Raw genomic sequence first — 17,261 nt, 5'->3', positions numbered from 1 at the left:
TCTTACCTTCTCTAGGTTCAGTCAAATAATGAATAAAATCTTTAGATTGATGCAAATCCTTTAATCAATATTCTTTCAACTGGCTATGAATCTACTTAATCAAAATATCATCGATTTATATTTCTCCATCTTCCCACAAGGTTTCCTCGAGAGAAGGTATCAAAAGTTTAACTGAATCTAGAAAATATAGAGCCTTGACACTCATGAAGGACTCATCCTAGAACTCAGGCCTTTGGGAATCCCCAGTTATATGACCAGCACTACAGCTTATAATTTCTTTCATAAAATGTAATTTTTTTTCCACAGGCTGAAGCATTTGCTGAAAGAGTTATGAGTCACTCCTTCTTGTTTCTGTATAAAGCTTATATTCAATTCACTTTGCCATAGATTGGAATAAGCAAATATGTCATTACATTCTTTACATTTATCTGAACTTCTAGTCTCTGGCTAAGAACTTCTATTCTCTGGCTAAGAACTATCATATTCTGGGAGGATCTTTAACTTCTCACCTAATAACATCTTCATTTCTTTCTTCACTTTCAATACTAGCACCAGCTTCTATCACCAGAAAGCCATTGGCTTTCTTTTAGGGGGCATTTTTTTTTTATACTAAGAAATATGGTCTTTTATCATTTCATGAGAGTAACTGCATATACAACATTGAGTAAAGGACAAGAAAGCCCCATTAAAATGAGACTGCCATACTGTTGGCCAGGCCTAATCATTGGTGTACAAGATGGAAACTTGCCTCTCCCAGAGTAACAATTCATCACATTGTGAATCTTTGTGATTGTTCATGAACAAAGTCACAAACATCAAAGTTGCTAATATCAAGGGCTACCATATGTTATATCAACTATATTTTCCTGCACTGTCCATGTTGAAGACATGCTGGCTTCTCCTTATTGTTTTGAATGCTACTCTAGAAGGTCTGGATCTGGATCCTGTGTGGCAATTTCCATTCCTATGATGTGTTTCCAGTGCAACAGCTTCTCTTCCTCTTTTCTCCTCGACTCAGTCCCCAGTCTGCTCTGCTTCTTCATCATCGTTATATGTGTAAAGTTGGCTGACGCTACATTTGGATGTACAGGAAAATGTGGCTTCTTGGCTTTTCTATTCTTGACCAAAGCTTTGTGAGCCCCATCTCATTGGGAGGTGGAAAAGCAAACTTAAACTTAGCTATTCATGACATATAGTCTTTTTGAACTTAAGTAGACTTCCTTCAGTTTAAATCACCGACTATCAAACAAATTAAATCTTTTGGATTTCAGTCCCTGTCCCCTACTCCTTTCTACTATGGTGGGGCTTCCATAACCTCATGTTGGAGGAGGACAGAAGGAACACTCAGAATCATGTGCTGTTATTTGGATTCTGGATTCTTGCTGGCTGTGCTGCAGGATGGATTGCTGAGGAACAATGGGTACCATCCAGTCTTTTGGAGTTTGTGGTCCTCACTGCTCGTTCTTGATTGCAAAGGCCCCACACATAATGGCCTCTTTGACCCAACCCCAGGCTTCTGTCCACCCATTTGTGACCCCAAGTGGGACACACGGGAACTTATAGATCCCTGCACCTTACTGCTTGCCGCGGGGTGTCAAGGCACTGCCTCAGACTCCTCTATCTTGCAGCCTCCTCTATTGCTGTTTCACAGCTCTCTGGGCCATATTCAGGGCTTCTCTTAGAGGTCTGGGTCCTCCCCCAGTGATCTGGGGCAAGCGTTCCATTGGTGCCTCCCTGTCCCATGATCTTAGGCTTCCCTACCTTAGATGCTTCTGTTGCATCCCTACCTCCACCACCCAAATTTAGCCCCTGAAGAGAAAGCTAGGACAAAAGCATCTGGTCTTCAAACTTTTGTTTCTTTCTTTCCACCTCCATTGGAACTGGAAGGGGTGGGCTCTGTTTTCTTCTTCCTCTGTGGAGGAGACTTCTCCTATGTTATATTCTCCTTCCTGAGGGACATTAAACTTCCTGTCTCAACCTTAACATTGGAAGGGCATCTTCTACACTACGGAAGAAATTCTGTGATTTGAGCTGGCCAGGTATGGTTGGGAGCCCAAGATGACTAGAGACTTGGGATCACAGAAAATAAAAATACTCTGGTTTGATAATTCCAAAATATTGTATCCATTATACATGACACAATGTTCTGGATTCCTCTAGGGGAAATTCTGTTCCCACAATTAATCATTCTAAAAATAACAGCTAATATCTATTGATTGCTTATGATGTGTTAGGCACTTTTCTAAGATATATATTTAATCCACATAAAATCCTATGATGTGAGTACTATTATTATTTCCCTTTTACAAATGAGGAACTAAGGCCTGGATAAGGAGTAAGGTATCTTTCCAAATTCACATGGTAAGTAAGAATTATTATTTGAACCTGATTCTGTCTGACCGTTCATCCCAGGCTCATTGAGTCTACCCCCATCCCCAGACTCTTTTTTTAACCTGCTGCCTGAGTCTGTTCTCCCCTTAAACACTCTGAATTCTACGTGCCCATCAAACAAAACTATTGCTGTTCTGCTTAGATTCCATCTCATTTCCCCTCTTCTACATCTGTGCTCACTTTGCCTGGAATACCCTCTCCCCACCATTCCCCATCTTCCAGGGTTCTGCCTAATTCCCCCCTACCTCAAACCTTCTGATCTCTATGGCTGGAAGGAACCTGTCTTCTAAACTCTTTTCATTTTTGTCCTTACAGTGTCTCTCCAGTATCTCAACCTCAAAATAGAATTAATCATATATTATTTCGAGAGTCACCTTCAGATTCAGGCTTGCATCCCCATCATTTTTGTCCTTCACAGCAGCCAGCTGTGAGACTGGATGAATAGGTGGAAGACCCTTTTGTGCACACACTGGACCATCCCTGCAGCAGGGTTTGGTGAGAGGATTATGTTGGGAACTTGGTTAGAAGCTGGATCCAGAGCTGGGAACTTAAGGTCAGCATATAATGAGATTCTGGAGACAACCTCTTTCATCTCAGCCTGTGACTCATATTTGGGAATTCAGTATAGAGTCAACAAAGGGATGCAAGGATGTTGTGTCTACATGGCCTTCTGTTCCAAGGGCTGACCTCTCTTCTTCTTGCAGGCAACCCCCATGCCTACTTCCCTGTTCTGTAATTACTTATTCTTTCTATGTTCCAGTGAATCCCTCACCTCTTACCAATTTGTTATATCTGAAAAAAGTGCCAAACACACTTTTTTCACACTAGTTTATCTCTTGGAAGAATTGCCCTGTTTTTGGCTTTCTTTGAGCATCTGTAAAGTAGTAAGTGGTTCAAGCAAGCCCAGGAGGCAATGTGTGGGTTGGTTGGCATACCTCAGGAGAGAGGCAGACCTGCTGACTAGAAGGCATTTGGTTCCTGGGAGGCACAAAGAATGACTGCTGCTTAGGGTCAGCCAGTAGGAATTGTGTGAAGATTGCACGTTCTGTCTTGGGTGGCCCCAGACTTACTTTGTCTTTGAATGTGAGCAAGCCCCTTCTCCCACTGCCTGCTTTTCCTGGGACCAAGGTCACCTCTCATCACAATCTGCTTTCCCATATGGCTCCAGCATTGCTTCCAAATAGCCCCATGTACATTCAAGGCAACTATGTTCAGATTTCCCTCAGTGGGGCATTTCTCTTACTAAGGGAAAAGAAAGGCACGAGCAGCAGAGAGGCCCCCACGTAATTCTCTCTGGTTTCTCTGGAATCCTGGAGTCTGGATCATGAAATCCCTTGGATGGGATGCACTCTTGTCTCGCCAGAGGAAGGGAAGGTATCTTTTGTGCAGCTTAAGATTCTCCTGGGAGGTCAGAAACCAGCTTAAATAGCCGTGTAAGCATTTTTAGTGGGGGGCCCCTCCTTTGGACTCAGGAGGGCAGTTACTGAGTGCAGTTCACGGGACCAGAGTGAGACCTTGGGCAATGTTCTGGCTCTGGCAAGTGTTAGCTATGTGTCCTTAAGCAAGTCATTTCCTCATTTGGAATTCAGATCTCCTCACTTAAGAAAGGAGTGAGTTAAACACCTTTAAAAGACCTTTTCCTTCTCTAGTGTCCTATTGGGTATGTGTCTTCTTGAGCCCAAGGGAGAGACAATGGTTAAACTGAGGAGATAAGTTTCAAACCATCATTTTCACCTAGAAATAAAGCTCACTTAAAATTTTCTGATCACCTCCCAGGCATGTCATATTTTCCCTTCATAAGTCTAGAATTGGTTTTTATGCCTGAAGGGCCAAAAATCCATCTTCTGATTTCTTCAGTTCGAGAATCAACTTATTATAGATGTTGGATGCTGAAAGAAAAATCTCTAATAGCGTAATCACAAAGAGATCTTTTCTCTTATTCTGGCGGAGGAAATGGATCTGTTTTGCCAAATGAGATTCAAATTTCAATATATAATAATATGCATAAATGTTTACATATCTTAGCATGTGAAAAGTATCTTAAGCTTACCATCAGTTACTCTTGAGAAAAAAAGGGTAAACACAAGCACAATTAATTTATTACCTTAACACCAGTTAGAGGAATGAACAGTCTCCATGCAAACAGCAGTCTTCATTAAACAAACAAGATGGTTTTAAAATGAATAGGGTAACCTGGGCACGGAGTAGTGGTTCTTTGCTTACTTGCAGGCATGGAGACACTCCTGGGCTTTAAGCTTGAGGGATGTAACCAAGACGAGGCTGGTTGCTGGTCTGAGCTGCCACTGTTCCAAAAATGCCTTCAACAAGTTTCTTCTCTTTTTAAGTGTTGAACTGTTTGGATGGCTATTACTTCATTTATATATAAATATGCTAACATATAGAAAAGACTGGTGGAAAATACGCCTGAACTCTGTGGTTAAGATTCCATATGTGAATTATTTCATTGATAACATCATAACACTTTTACTCACTGGAAAATCACAAGTACACACAGATATTTACAAAAGTTGTTCCCGTTACATTTAAATGAAGGAAGCCTGGTACATTTTAGGCTAAAAAGGAAAAAGGGGCTGAATTCTTCTGACAGACACAGTTGTTATACAGTCTACCCTCAAAGACTATTTTGGTTTTTTTGAGGAAGTTTGGCCCAGAGTTAACGTCCGTTGCCAATCTTCCTCGTTTTGCTTGAGGAAGACTGTTGCTGAGCTAATATCTGTGCCAATATTCCTCTATTTTGTATGTGGGTGCCACCACAGCATGGCTTGATGAGCTGTGTGTAGGTCCGCACCTGGGATTCAAACCCACAAACCCTGGGCCGCCAAAGTGGAGTGCCTGAACTTAACCACTATGCTACCAGGCTGGCACTAAGAACCTTCTAAATAGAAGAAGAGTCAAGATGGGGGTAATAAATAAAAATACAGTTATTATATTTGTTAAAATGCAGATAACCCCAAATACTTACTTCCTTGGCTTTAGAATGCATTGTGTAATTTTGTAAACTCAGAATTTACAAACCATTTGGCTTAGGCTGATATTAAAGGGAGTTTGCATTTTCTGAGGGTACAATGAGTGGGCTGAAGGTGAGGCTGCTGGGTGGTTGTTGGCTGACACTTCACCGTTGGATAAACAAATCAACAATTAATTTAAAACACACACACATCCACACAAGCAAACAATTAAACAATCCCTTCTCTATAGAAAAGTAGGATTATCCAAATGTGAGTCTTTTGGGTCAATCCCAAACCAGGTACCATTTGCATAGTCTCTGCTTCAAAATGAATCAGGAAGAAATGAGGACAAATATACACAATCACCACAGATGTATAATAACACAAACAGATTTATGCAGGCCTGCGGTGTGCTGTTTGGCAACCTGCAGGAAAGACTGTCAATACTTCTAGGACCACAGGGATGCTGAAAGTCTGGAGGGGTGGGTCATTGAGACTCTAGGTTATATCTTTCTGATATAACCCAGGACAGGGATTCCTTTTTTGCATCAGTGTAGATGGGTTGCACTGTGAAGAGTTCAGGGGTCTCTGGTCCAAAGAATAAGAATGAAAAAGTGGGAGTGTTTTTCCATAATAAGACACAGTGGATGGCATTTCCTTTGTCCAAATAGTGTTCAGTATCACTTATCCATTCTTATCACTTGTATACTTGAAAACACTTTCATAAACTATGACCTCAATGGACTCTCGCAACAGTCTTGTAAAGTAGGCAGAGAAGGTATTTTCATCACCCTATTTCACTGAAGCAAAACTGAGATGCAGAGGGAGTAAACATCTAGGTCACATGAATCTGAGAGTTAGGATTTACACCAAGGTCTTTGGATTTCAAGTAAAACTCATCTTTGCAAAAGAGGGCGTGTTCTAGAAAAGTGGTCCAGGTCTTAGCAAAATGGCCACACAGATTATGTTCATAACCATTGGTGAGCTCCATCCCTTTTTCTGTCTCCGCCCTCCCTGACACTAGAGCCCCTGAAATCCTTTACATTAAGATGTCAGGAACTGGATGCGTTCCTCATTTCAGGATTGTCTGTCTTCACCCAAAAGAATGATGAGCTTTCAAGCATCAGTAGAAAAGAGATTTTTTGGTTCTTTCCTTTGAAATGACTCCATTATAGATAACCAATGACCTGGTATGAAAAAAAATTCTTTTCTGGCAGCCAGAATCATAGAGAATGTCCTAGGGAGGTAGTAGGAGCTAGGTGGGAAAGCTCAATGTGATGGCATGAACTCTCTTGCCGTGAGGCTATAAAGCCTACACTCTGACGAACTTATCCTTACTATTCCATTGTGTCTGACTGCCTTGTTCTATAGCCTTCTGACATTCCTGCACTGATAAGATGCAGAATGTGGGAAGATGGAGAATGAGTCCAGATACCATTTGTGACCTCTCTCTTACCATCTATACATCCGGATATAGCTTGGTGACTCTAATACCTTCTGCCATTTTGTTTTGTTATTTTAATATTTTTGCACACAGTAGGTTATCAGTAAATGTCAGCTCCTGTTGCCCATGTCTAATCTCATTGGTGTGGCTTGCACACAGTAGATGTTGAGCAGATATCAGTAAATGTCAGCTGCTGTGGTTTGTGTCTAGTCTCACTGTACGTTATGACCAAGAAGCATCCAGCTCCTCGAGGGCAGTGAGGTGTGAACACACTTGCCCTTTCTCCATGCAGACTGTGAACCTGGTTACTGGTGAACTGTGCTCTGAGTACTGGCTTTTGGATTTTCAATCGTGAAATACCAATGAGTCACTTCAGCCTGATACAGTCCACCTCTTCGGTGGCTGGCATGCCGCTGGTTTTGAGGTCAAGGTCAGCACTGGACTTGCTCCCGTGGTGGGAGGGACGCCAGTGGAGCAGCATCATCTTCTTGAAGTACTTCATGGTGTTGTTCTTGACCGTGACAAAGCACACGGTGTTGATCATGCTGTTGCTCATGGCGATGCACTCTACGACGTAGAAGGCAGTGAGGTAGTGCTTCTCCTTCACGAACACAGTGGGGAAGAAGTCGCGCACGATGGTGAAGCCGTAGAAAGGCGCCCAGCACAGCACGTAGGCCGTGAGGATGCACATGAGCACCAGAACTGTCTTCCGGCGGCAGCGCAGCCGCTTCCGGATCTGCTCGGTCTGGAAACCAGGGACCGCCTTGAACCACAGCTCCCGCGAGATCCTGGCGTAGCACAGGGTCATGGTGACCACCGGGCCCACGAACTCGATGCCAAAGATGAAGAGGAAGTAGGACTTATAGTAGAGCTGCTGGTCCACTGGCCAGATCTGGCCACAGAAGATCTTTTCCTGGCTTTTGACGATAAAGAGGACAGTTTCTGTTGCAAAGTAGGCAGATGGGATGGCGATGAGAATGGACACCATCCAGACCAAAGCGATCAGGAAGGAGGCCGTTTGATAATTCATCCGTGGTTTCAAAGGGTGAACGATAGCAAGATACCTGGCAGGGAAAGGAAGCCATCAATAATAAAGACGTGTACTTGGAAACATTATTAGTGTCTAACTAACCCCAAACACACACAAAAGCAGACAAAATGGCACGAGTCCCCATGTGCCTATTATCCAGCTTCAACAAGCTTCATTTTATTTTAGCAACATCATTTGGCATCTGGAGAAGTGGAGTGGTTTAGTGGAAACAGCACAGGCTTTGGGTCAAACAGGTGGAATAAATCCAGCCTTTCCCCGTGACTGGCGATGGGGTCTGGAGTGAATCAGTCTCTCTGAGATTCATTTCATCACATGCAGCATGGGATAAAATGACACCTACCTTGCAGGGCCGCTGTGAACATTAGATGTGATGTTATAAAATGTGTGGCATGTAGTAGGTGTTCAATAAATACATGTGGCCTATTATTAGTAGTATAGTAGCAGTAGTATGCATCTTACTGTTACTCCCTTGGCTTTCAGTATTGCCATTCTCCCTAAGAATATAGTCCCTTTGAAACTCTTCATTCCAAATAGCTCGTGGTTTAGAGGTGAGAGAAGGGCTGCGGGTCTCAGTGAGAGGTGGGGGCCTTTCTTAGGGCAGTGGAGCCGGGCTTTCTCTTTCCTCCCCCTAGGTGTCATCCTGCATTACAGAGCAGGAGAGCAGGGGTGAGCTTGGGGTGGAACCCAAGGAATCTAATAAGAAGCAAATGACTTGTCCAAGCTCACCTGGTGCAGGGACCAGAATCCAGGCTCCTGATACACAGCTTCTACACCCACCTCCCTGGGCTGTCTCAAATTCAGATGACAAGGTATGTGAAATCACCTTGACACTGTAAAGTACCACACAGCATAAGGCTTTTCTCCTGCTCTTTCCAATGAGCAACACTGTCTGGAAAGAAATTGGAGTCCTCTGTGGGAAATGAGCTCATTTGTGTAGGTTGAGTATCTTCTTTCCAGAAACACCTAATGAGACCTGTTTAGGTACTTTGGTGCCCTGGAACCATTTCTATGCATTTTAGGCGGGGAGGGGAAGAGGTGGCAGGAGAAGGTGGAGGAAGAGAAGAGGCATGAGGAGCAGGGAGAAATAATTCAACACTGGAAATGTACACTTATGTCATACCTGGAGCTTGAGTCAAGTTGTGACCAAGAGCAGAAAGCTTTCTGTAGAAAATCCTATCCAGTTTACCTTTCCTTTGTAACCAGACCCTTTGGTCACCTTTCCAAGTTTCTCACTCAACCAAGAAGGCCTTCTGCCTTGTTTTTTTCTGCCTGTCCCCAGCAATATTTCTGTGATGAGGTTATTTTATCTTCTCTTGCCTGCCCCCTGCCCACTGGCAGCTCTGATCTCTAGAATTCAATTAGGAAATCCCATGGCATCATGGCTCTCCCCAGCATGCAGCTTTCTGAAGATCTGAGATATAGGTGGACCCCATCCCAACCATTGGCTGCACCCCAGCTGGATGTATTAATATGAGCCGTGGTTGCTGGAGTTCTTCACCCATACATGGGACCCAGCCTTGACCAGTTAACCCACATGACTTGCCTGGGTGGCACAAAGCTGACAGGGCTGGACAGTAGGACAAGTGGGCTGGCCCATGCTTAACTGGGGCAGGGACATCCCACAAATACTGTCTTTCTGTGATGGCTGAGTATATTAGTGGCTTAAACTTCACAAATTTATTATCTTATAGTTTTGGAGGTCAGAAGTCTGACATGGTTATCACTGGGCTAAAATCAAGGTGTTGGAGCCTTTCTGGAGGCTGTGTGAATAGTATCTTTTTTTTACCACCCTTTTCTAGGGCTGCCTGCATTCCTTGGCTCATGGCCCTCTTCCATGTTCAAAGCCAACAATGACCAGTCAAGCCTTTCTTACATCTCATCACTGTGACAATGACATTGACTCTTCTGCCTCCTTCTTCCACATTTAAGGACCTTAACGTGATAACGTTGTGCCTATTCAGATAATCCAGTATAATTTATTTTAAGATCAGCTCATTAGCAACCTTAATTCCATCTGCTACCTTATTTCCCCTGTGGCATGTAACATAACATATTCACAGGTTCTGGGGATTAGGATGTGGATATTTGGGGGCGGGGTGTGCATTATTCTGCTTATGATGCTGAGTCCAAAGTCCTTAGATAATGCAGAACTCATTCAGGACTTAATAGCTCTCTCTCTCAATCTGGTTCCAGCATGGAAAGTATCTCAATAACCAATGCCAAAGAGAATTTCCACATTCCTGCTTATTCTGTCATCAACTCTTAAATTTGAATTCCTTTTTATCTAATAACATCTTCCTCATTCTGTAAGATGTTCCAAAATCCAGAGTTGTCATAAAATAAATCAGAAAAAATAATATTCAGAAGACTTGCGTTCCAGCTGTGCACGTGAATCCAAGCTGTGCACTTGGACAAATCTCTTATGCTCCTGGGACTTATTTTCTTCATCTGTGAAATGGGGATAGTAATTTTACTGACAACCTCTCAGGCTTTTTGTCAAGTTCTAAGAAGGTAAATGTACATAAAGCATCTTGGGAACTATAGTACTTTGTTTAAACTGATCATTTTCCATGACTCCTTCATTGGCTAGAGCGACATCGGCAAGGTCTTTGTTGCTATCTATCTGCTTGGATGTGTTTCTGAGGTCAACACTCTCCTTCTAGGGTCTCTATGACTTGAAACAGCTTCTCTTCCAGGCCCTCTGCACATGAACCTTGCTCTTCTTCTGGTTGTGGCATCCAGAAATGGCAGTAGGTAGCCCTTCTGATATTTTTACGTAGTAGGACAGGCGTATTTTGCTGAGGGATAAACTGAAGTACACAGAGAGGCCTATGCTTCTCCTGGCTGCCTGTGTCAGGGTGCACAGGCCTATCTAATTCCGAGTATGAAGTGGTCCCCATGCCCACAGACAAAGCCCAGATAGCCAATATCAGTGTCGTCAGGGCAAAAGTGAGAGTTTGGCCATCCATCTTTCTTATCATTTTGCCTATTTTTCAATGGGTTTAGAACCTGAGTAAGTAAGGAGTGCTATTTATTAGGCTCCTGCATCATAAGGCCTGAAATTCCATGGGCTGCCTTGACATCTTTGAGCTTCACAGGGCCCCAAACGCCTAGCCATGAGTTCCTCCGTTCTCCCCAGATATACCCCGCCACCCAGTGGCAAAGGCTTCCTGTCCTGCTCCTTCCTCTATCAGCTGGACAAGCTGCACCCCCATCCTCAACCTAATCACCTCCCTGCCAGTTGGCAAAATTATTCAAATAAGCCACTCACATCCGCCTATGGGAGCCAAGGGTCACCCCATCCTCTTGTCACTATGAAGCGTGCCTCCCACAGCCTCTGCTGGTTCATCTATTCCTGAGTGCAACTCCCATGTGTCCCTACATGGTGTACAGTGTCCTCCTTCCCTGGGCTGTGAGTATATGAGTCTAATTAACTGCTGTCAGGCTCATCTGCCCAGTGTCAAGTGTTGTGCGTTTGCTCATCTTGTACTATTTAGGGCGAGTGAATCCTGCCTTTGGCAATGGGGTAAACAGGAGGTGGTCAGGACAGTACACTTGAATCACAACATCTTCGTCATGAAATATTCCCAGACTATGTCAGTAACATAATGATCATGGCTTCCTTCAAATCACTCTTATCACTTGATTATTCTAGTTTTTGTTGGAAGAAAAGCTTCTTGAGGTCAAAGACTGTATCTTCTACTTTATGTTTCCATATACACAAGTTAAGCACAAAGCAGGACGAGCAGCCTGTGTGGGTCTACCAGGCTTAGCAGACACTTTTGGTACCCTTCTCATATCCTTTTGCTCTTATCACTTCAGTGCACAGCTATCCATTCCCACCTGCCAACACCTTCACTTCTTTGTCTGAAGGCCTTCTCCTGCTTCCAGAGTCCTCTTGGACCTGCACAGCATTTTCAGAGCAGCTCTCACTAATGACTTATGAGAGTTGGTGTATAAATACCCCAGCTCCCTCCCACCTCCCACTCCTGGATGAAGGCTGAGGTGTGATCTATACCTGCTCCAAGTGTTCCTCAGCAGAAATGAGCTCCAGTTGCCCAGAGTGGAGACTTGCTCGCTAACATGGCTGTACTGACTGCCTTCCTTTGCCTGCCTCAATTCCCACTCCCGGAGGTGCTCCCTGGGTGCTACCTGCACATGAATCTTTGTCTCAGAGTCTATTTTTGGAGTAAACTAAACTAAGACACAGGTATAAGGCTCTGTGCTAGCCACTGTGGAGACAGAAAGATAGAAGACATGGTTATTGCACTTAAAATATAACGTCTATAACATAGTCTTTGGAAAAGACTATCTGTACCTCCATACACAGCATGAGATTGGAAAAATAGGTTGGCATCAGATTATAAAGGCTCTAGGATGCTGGACTCAGGATTTGGCATGTATTCTGTAGGCACTGGAACTTTTGGAGGTTTTGTAAGCAATGGAATATTTTAGGAAGACTCATCAATGAGTGATATTCTGATGCTTAATACGGATGAGTGTGGATCTCAGGGGACAGTGAGGAGCCCCTGAGGGGGTGAAGAGACAGGTTAGAGGAGCATTATAATGGTCCCGCCATGGCTTGCCAAGAGATGAGGTTGAAGGGACAATTGCCAGGACTTGGTGGAGGGCTGAACACAGAGGGGGGGGTGGGTGGGGGCGGGACAGGGAGAAAGGCAAAGAATAATGGTGATTTTCCCTGCTTGCGTGACTGGGAGAATGATGGAACTGCTGGTGGAGCTGGGAAGCCGATGGGGGCAGAACCGGTTTGTGGTGAAAAAGGAACCACCCTTTGTAACTTGTTGTAACAGGATGATTGCTTCCTAAGAAACTCTTGTGTTACCCAAAAAACCCCTTATGTTATAAAGACAAACCTTTCAATGGGACAAAGGGGATGAGACTAGTGATGACTCTCACTTGAGTGAGCATCAGAATCACTCAGGGAATTGGATAAAATTACAGCGATTCCTGAGACCTAGCCCAGGGGAGTCCCATTCCAGAGGGTTGGGGTGGGGCCCAGGAATCTGACTTTGTATCATCTCCTCTGGGGAATTCTGTGCCTTTGGTTGACAGGTACGTTTCATAAACACTGATTTCAGGGCTCGAAAGCCTGAGAGTTGTAATAACAAAATTATTTTTCCTGCAGGAATTATGTTAGAAAAAGGAAGATGCCTCTTATACCTATATGTGTATTTTATTATCATAAATGAACAATAATCAACTGGTTGATGAAAAAGGACAACAAACCTAAATAGCATGAGAACGAGGGAAAAACAGAAGAGATGAAAGGAGACAAAAGGAGAAAAAGATGATTAAAAAACACATCATCAAAATGAGTTTCAGCATATCATGCAACAGTGGACCAAGAGGATGTGACACCAATTGCCTCTCAAACTGAGCTACTGATGGTCTGATGCTGGCCTACAACTGTTTACATAAATAAGACACATGTCAGATGTGTCATAGCTGCTATTAGAGATTTTACTCTATAAATTTATAATAGAACAAGGACTTCTAGAACATCTCATGTAAATGTATGCAAATGAGCACATGGATGTATGCAAAAAAGCAAAAGCAAGCATGTCCTTCCCTCTTTCCTGCAAACAGGCCCTGTTGTCTTATTTTAAAATCAGCTGTGCAACAAAATCACTAGAAACAAAAGTCCACACTGTACGATTCCATTTTCATGAAGTGAAAGAACAGGCAAAACTCAACTACGATGATAGAGATCAGATGAGTGGTTGCCTGGGGTGGGAGGATTGACTGGTAAGGGGCACGAGGAAGTTTTCTAGACGATGGAAATGTTCCATATCTTGATCTGGGTAATGGTTACAGAAACTCTTGGCACATGCTGTCTTGACTGGAAGCTGGTTAACTGGTTAACTCTCACGTGGCTTCTAAGTAGTACTACCTGAACTTACTGCTTTTGTCTTTGTGTTTGATGCCACTCACGGTCATGTGACTGCCTATATCTGAAACAGATGTAGTGTCTTGGGTCATGGCCCAGAGCTGGGGGGCTCGGGAGCCTCACTCTTGCTCACATTTGGGAGAACATGACCCACAAGTGGAGAAACCTGGTCTCCTCTTGCCCCACGATAGATTGGCAAGCATTCAAATCTGGAGCAACGCCAACCTGCCAGAGCTGAAGGGAGGAAGGGGCAGCCCGGTCCAGCCCCCATCTTAACCTCTGCCCAACATCCTTACCTGTCGATAGCAATGGCCAGCAGGGCATTGGTGGAGACGTAGAGTGAGACTGTACGCAGGTAGTTGACGGAGGCACAGAGCACGTGGCCATGCTCCCAAGAGAGCTGGCGCACCACATAGTAGTCCATCTCGAAGGGGCAGCAGATGATGGCCACCAGGAAGTCAGAGATGGCCAGGTTAGCAATGAGCAGGTTGGTGAGGTTGCGCAGCTTCTTATAGCGGGCAAGAGCAGCAATGAAGACAAAGTTGCCAATGCCGCAAACAAGCATGATGCCTGCCAGTGCCACCCCGATGACGATCTTGGCTGCGAAGAAGGTCCGAGTCTTGGTCATGTCCTCATCTTCATCCAGAGGGAGGTCGTAATCACCATAACTGAAGTTGAAGGGGAGGGAGGAGGCATGGTCTTGGGGTGGATTGAAGTTGGGTGCAAAACTAGTGTTTCCATTCTGGGCTGCCATGGTGAAGCTTGCAGGTGGAGTGGTGCGTGAGAATTTTGGGGGTCTGAGCACTCTGAGCTGGCAGTCCAGATTTTCTGCTCTCACAAGGTCTAGCACCCTGCCCACATCCTTGGGGAGTCAACGTGCCATCCGGGATCCTGGAAGGAGACAAAACCAGTGGACAACATGCAGGAGAACACCTCATAGCATTCCCCCAGAGTTCCCCAGTCACAGGCCAATCAGACCCAATGCCTACCCACAGACAGAACTACCCAGGGTCCGGGGGAGAGGAGACATGAGATGTGGAAGTTAGGAAACCCTCCACTGGCTATGCTGCTGTCAGGAGGGACTGGGGATAGGATGGACTGGACTCTCCAAGGACACCAAGAAGAACGTGCCTCTTTGCCCTGTTACCAGGGGCCAGAACCAGTTTGATTGCCCAGTGTCCTCCCCACCCTATTAGCCCTCACAGTAGTCTTCTGGAAGCTTTCCAAGGCTGCTCCAGGCAGCTGGCCCAGGATTCTATGGCACCATCACTGCTGCACCATCCACTGGCCAGGGACAGTGAGCCAAGGGACTGGCATACAGCAGGGTCTTTCCTCCAAAGCAAGGCACTGCTCCCTCTGTCTCCGCCAAACCACAGACTTGGAAATCACCAAATCTATTTTCACTTGAACAGGTTGAGTCATCTTGGGCCAGTGATTTATGCTCTCTGAATCCCAACCTTCCTGTAAACCAAATTCCTGCTGCCTAGCCCAGGACTTGGCACATGGTGGGGGCTGGATGGGAATCTGCTGAATGAATGAATGAGGATCCTGACAGGATTTTGCAGGCCGGGGAGGCTGTGGGTGGGAGGGAATTCTCAGGCTGCTCCTCTGAGTTTTGAGAACCAGCTCTGGGAAGAACTCCTTTGTCTGCTTCCCCTCCCTGCCCCATCTTTTGATCTGCTCCCTTGAACCCTTCACCATGCCCCCAGTTCCCCTCCCAGAATCAGCTCTGACCGAGAGGCACCATGTTTTGTCACCAAAGTCTGTGTCCTCTGAAAGGGTGGCTGCTCCAAGACCTGCCTTAACTGAAAACAGCCCCCAAAGGGAGGGGGCAGTGTCAGCGAGGACCAGGAGAGCCTGAGAACGGAACTGTCCCTCATTGCCTAAGTCCTTTATATTCTGGGTGTCTCGAGACGCCCACGGGAGACGAAAGAAAGTCTCTTAAGAGCTGAGCCCTCAGACGATAGGGCACCATTGGGCTCAAGGCGTCCGAGAAGCTGGAAAAAAGAACCGGGACCCCAGCATCCGCGGAAAGGGGGCCCGAGCCGTCCAGCCACCAACCACCTTCCCCTCCCCCACCTCTTAGAACCCCTAGAAACGACTCCAAGTGTGGGGGCCACAGGATGCTGGTAGCAGGAAGCGGACCAAACTGGACAGTAGGTGTGACCCGGCCCTGTGAGAGGAAGGGGAGGGCGTGGGACAGGAACTGCCTCCGGAGGGGACAGCAGTCGTAGGGTGGCAGGGACACTCTAACCTGCGGCGCGCTCGCCTGCTCCGTACACGAGGGGAGGCTCACGATCGCGGCGGGGGGGCGACCTCCCTCCGGGTCGCCTCTCGTCTCACACGAGCCCCAGTCCCCGCAGACAGTGCTCAGCCCGACACGGAGAGGCGGGAGTCGCGCCCTCGCGGCTGTCCAGTCCCCAGACCCGAGAGCAGAGGGCGCGGGCCCGGCGGGGGCAGGTCCTCGCCCCATTTCTGCAGGACGCACTCCCGGCCCTGGACCCACCCGCTCCAGGAGCCCTCTTGCCTCCCCTCGTTTATTAACCTTGCAGCGCCGTCCCCGGAGGCGCCGCCTTAGCAGAGGCGGGAGTCAAGTCAGAAACTCAGGCTCGAAAAGCAAACTGTGCGGGGCTTCTGGGCGGGAAAAATATTGGGGGCAGGAGAAGAAGGCGGTGAGCTGGAATTTTCCCAGAGGCGCTTCCTCTTTTCTGCTCACCTTTCGGGCAGGCGCCTCCTACGCTGCCCTCCCCTGCAATTTGGCGCTCGCCCGCTAGTCCAGCTGCCTGCTGCGCCCTCCGCCCGCGTCCGCACTTCCTAGTCCCAGCTTGCGGTCTCCTGCCGGGTCCGCACGGCTCCGTAGGGTTGCGGCGGAATCTCCTGGCACCAGCTCGTCTACTTCGAGCCAGCCGGGGCGCATCCCGAGAGTGGCAGGAGGCAAAGCAGCCCGCATCCCCAGGAGAAAGAAGTGGGCGTCGGAGCCCCCAGCCCCTGCGACAGCCCCCGCGCCACCCATGGAGTCCTGGGACTGCGCCCAGCTCAGCACGTACCTGCCTGGGCCCGTCGTCCCCGCGCGCTCCTCAGCCGGGGCGACCGGAGCGAATGGTGCGGGTCGGGTCGCTCGGGTCCCACCTCGGGGACCTGGACTTGCACTTGCGGAGGCACTGCGTAGGGGCTGTCCTCCTTTCCTCTCGCCCCAGCGCGCTGGCCGGGCGCGTCGCGGTCTCTGTCTTCCCGCTGGAGGTGGCGCTCCGCCCCCGCAGTTCTTCCTGGCGGCTCGGACCTGGCACAGCGCGCCCCGCCCGGCGCTCGACTCCGCCCCGGGGTCCCTCTCCTGCCTCCGCGCCGTGGCAGACGATGGGTGCTCAGCTCCTGCACGGGGTGCGCCCAGAGCGCGGGGCGGACGGAGCTCTGGCCGCGTTGGTGCGTACCCCCAGTCCGCGGGGTCTGCCCCTCACAGGGGTTTCCGCGCCCTCGCACCCCGTGTGAATGGGATCGCAG

At 47.0% G+C, this 17,261-nt stretch overlaps 1 protein-coding gene across 1 annotated transcript; it reads right to left on the bottom strand.

The window, feature by feature from the left end:
- Window positions 1-5,204: 5,204 nt before the first annotated feature.
- Window positions 5,205-16,977, bottom strand: PROKR2 (prokineticin receptor 2). Its single transcript, XM_046679035.1, has 3 exons — window positions 16,811-16,977; window positions 14,060-14,654; window positions 5,205-7,868 (listed from the first exon to the last, which is right to left on the bottom strand). Exons 2-3 carry the CDS (start codon window positions 14,515-14,517, stop codon window positions 7,172-7,174), a joined length of 1,155 nt encoding a protein of 384 aa, XP_046534991.1. The 5' UTR covers window positions 14,518-14,654; window positions 16,811-16,977; the 3' UTR covers window positions 5,205-7,171.
- Window positions 16,978-17,261: the final 284 nt, after the last annotated feature.

The sequence above is a fragment of the Equus quagga genome, chromosome 12 (assembly GCF_021613505.1).
Source record: "Equus quagga isolate Etosha38 chromosome 12, UCLA_HA_Equagga_1.0, whole genome shotgun sequence".
NCBI lineage: Eukaryota > Metazoa > Chordata > Mammalia > Perissodactyla > Equidae > Equus > Equus quagga.
Note: the sequence above shows the minus strand (reverse complement) of the source record. Positions and strands in the feature narration are given on the sequence as shown.

Bases quoted from the DNA above. Each gene is read 5' to 3' on its own strand.
- PROKR2 (XM_046679035.1), bottom strand. From the start codon at position 14,517: ATGGCAGCCCAGAATGGAAACACTAGTTTTGCACCCAACTTCAATCCA. The intron at 7,869-14,059 runs GTAAGGATGTTG...TTTCCCTGCCAG, and splicing joins CTGGCCATTGCTATCGACAG to GTATCTTGCTATCGTTCACC.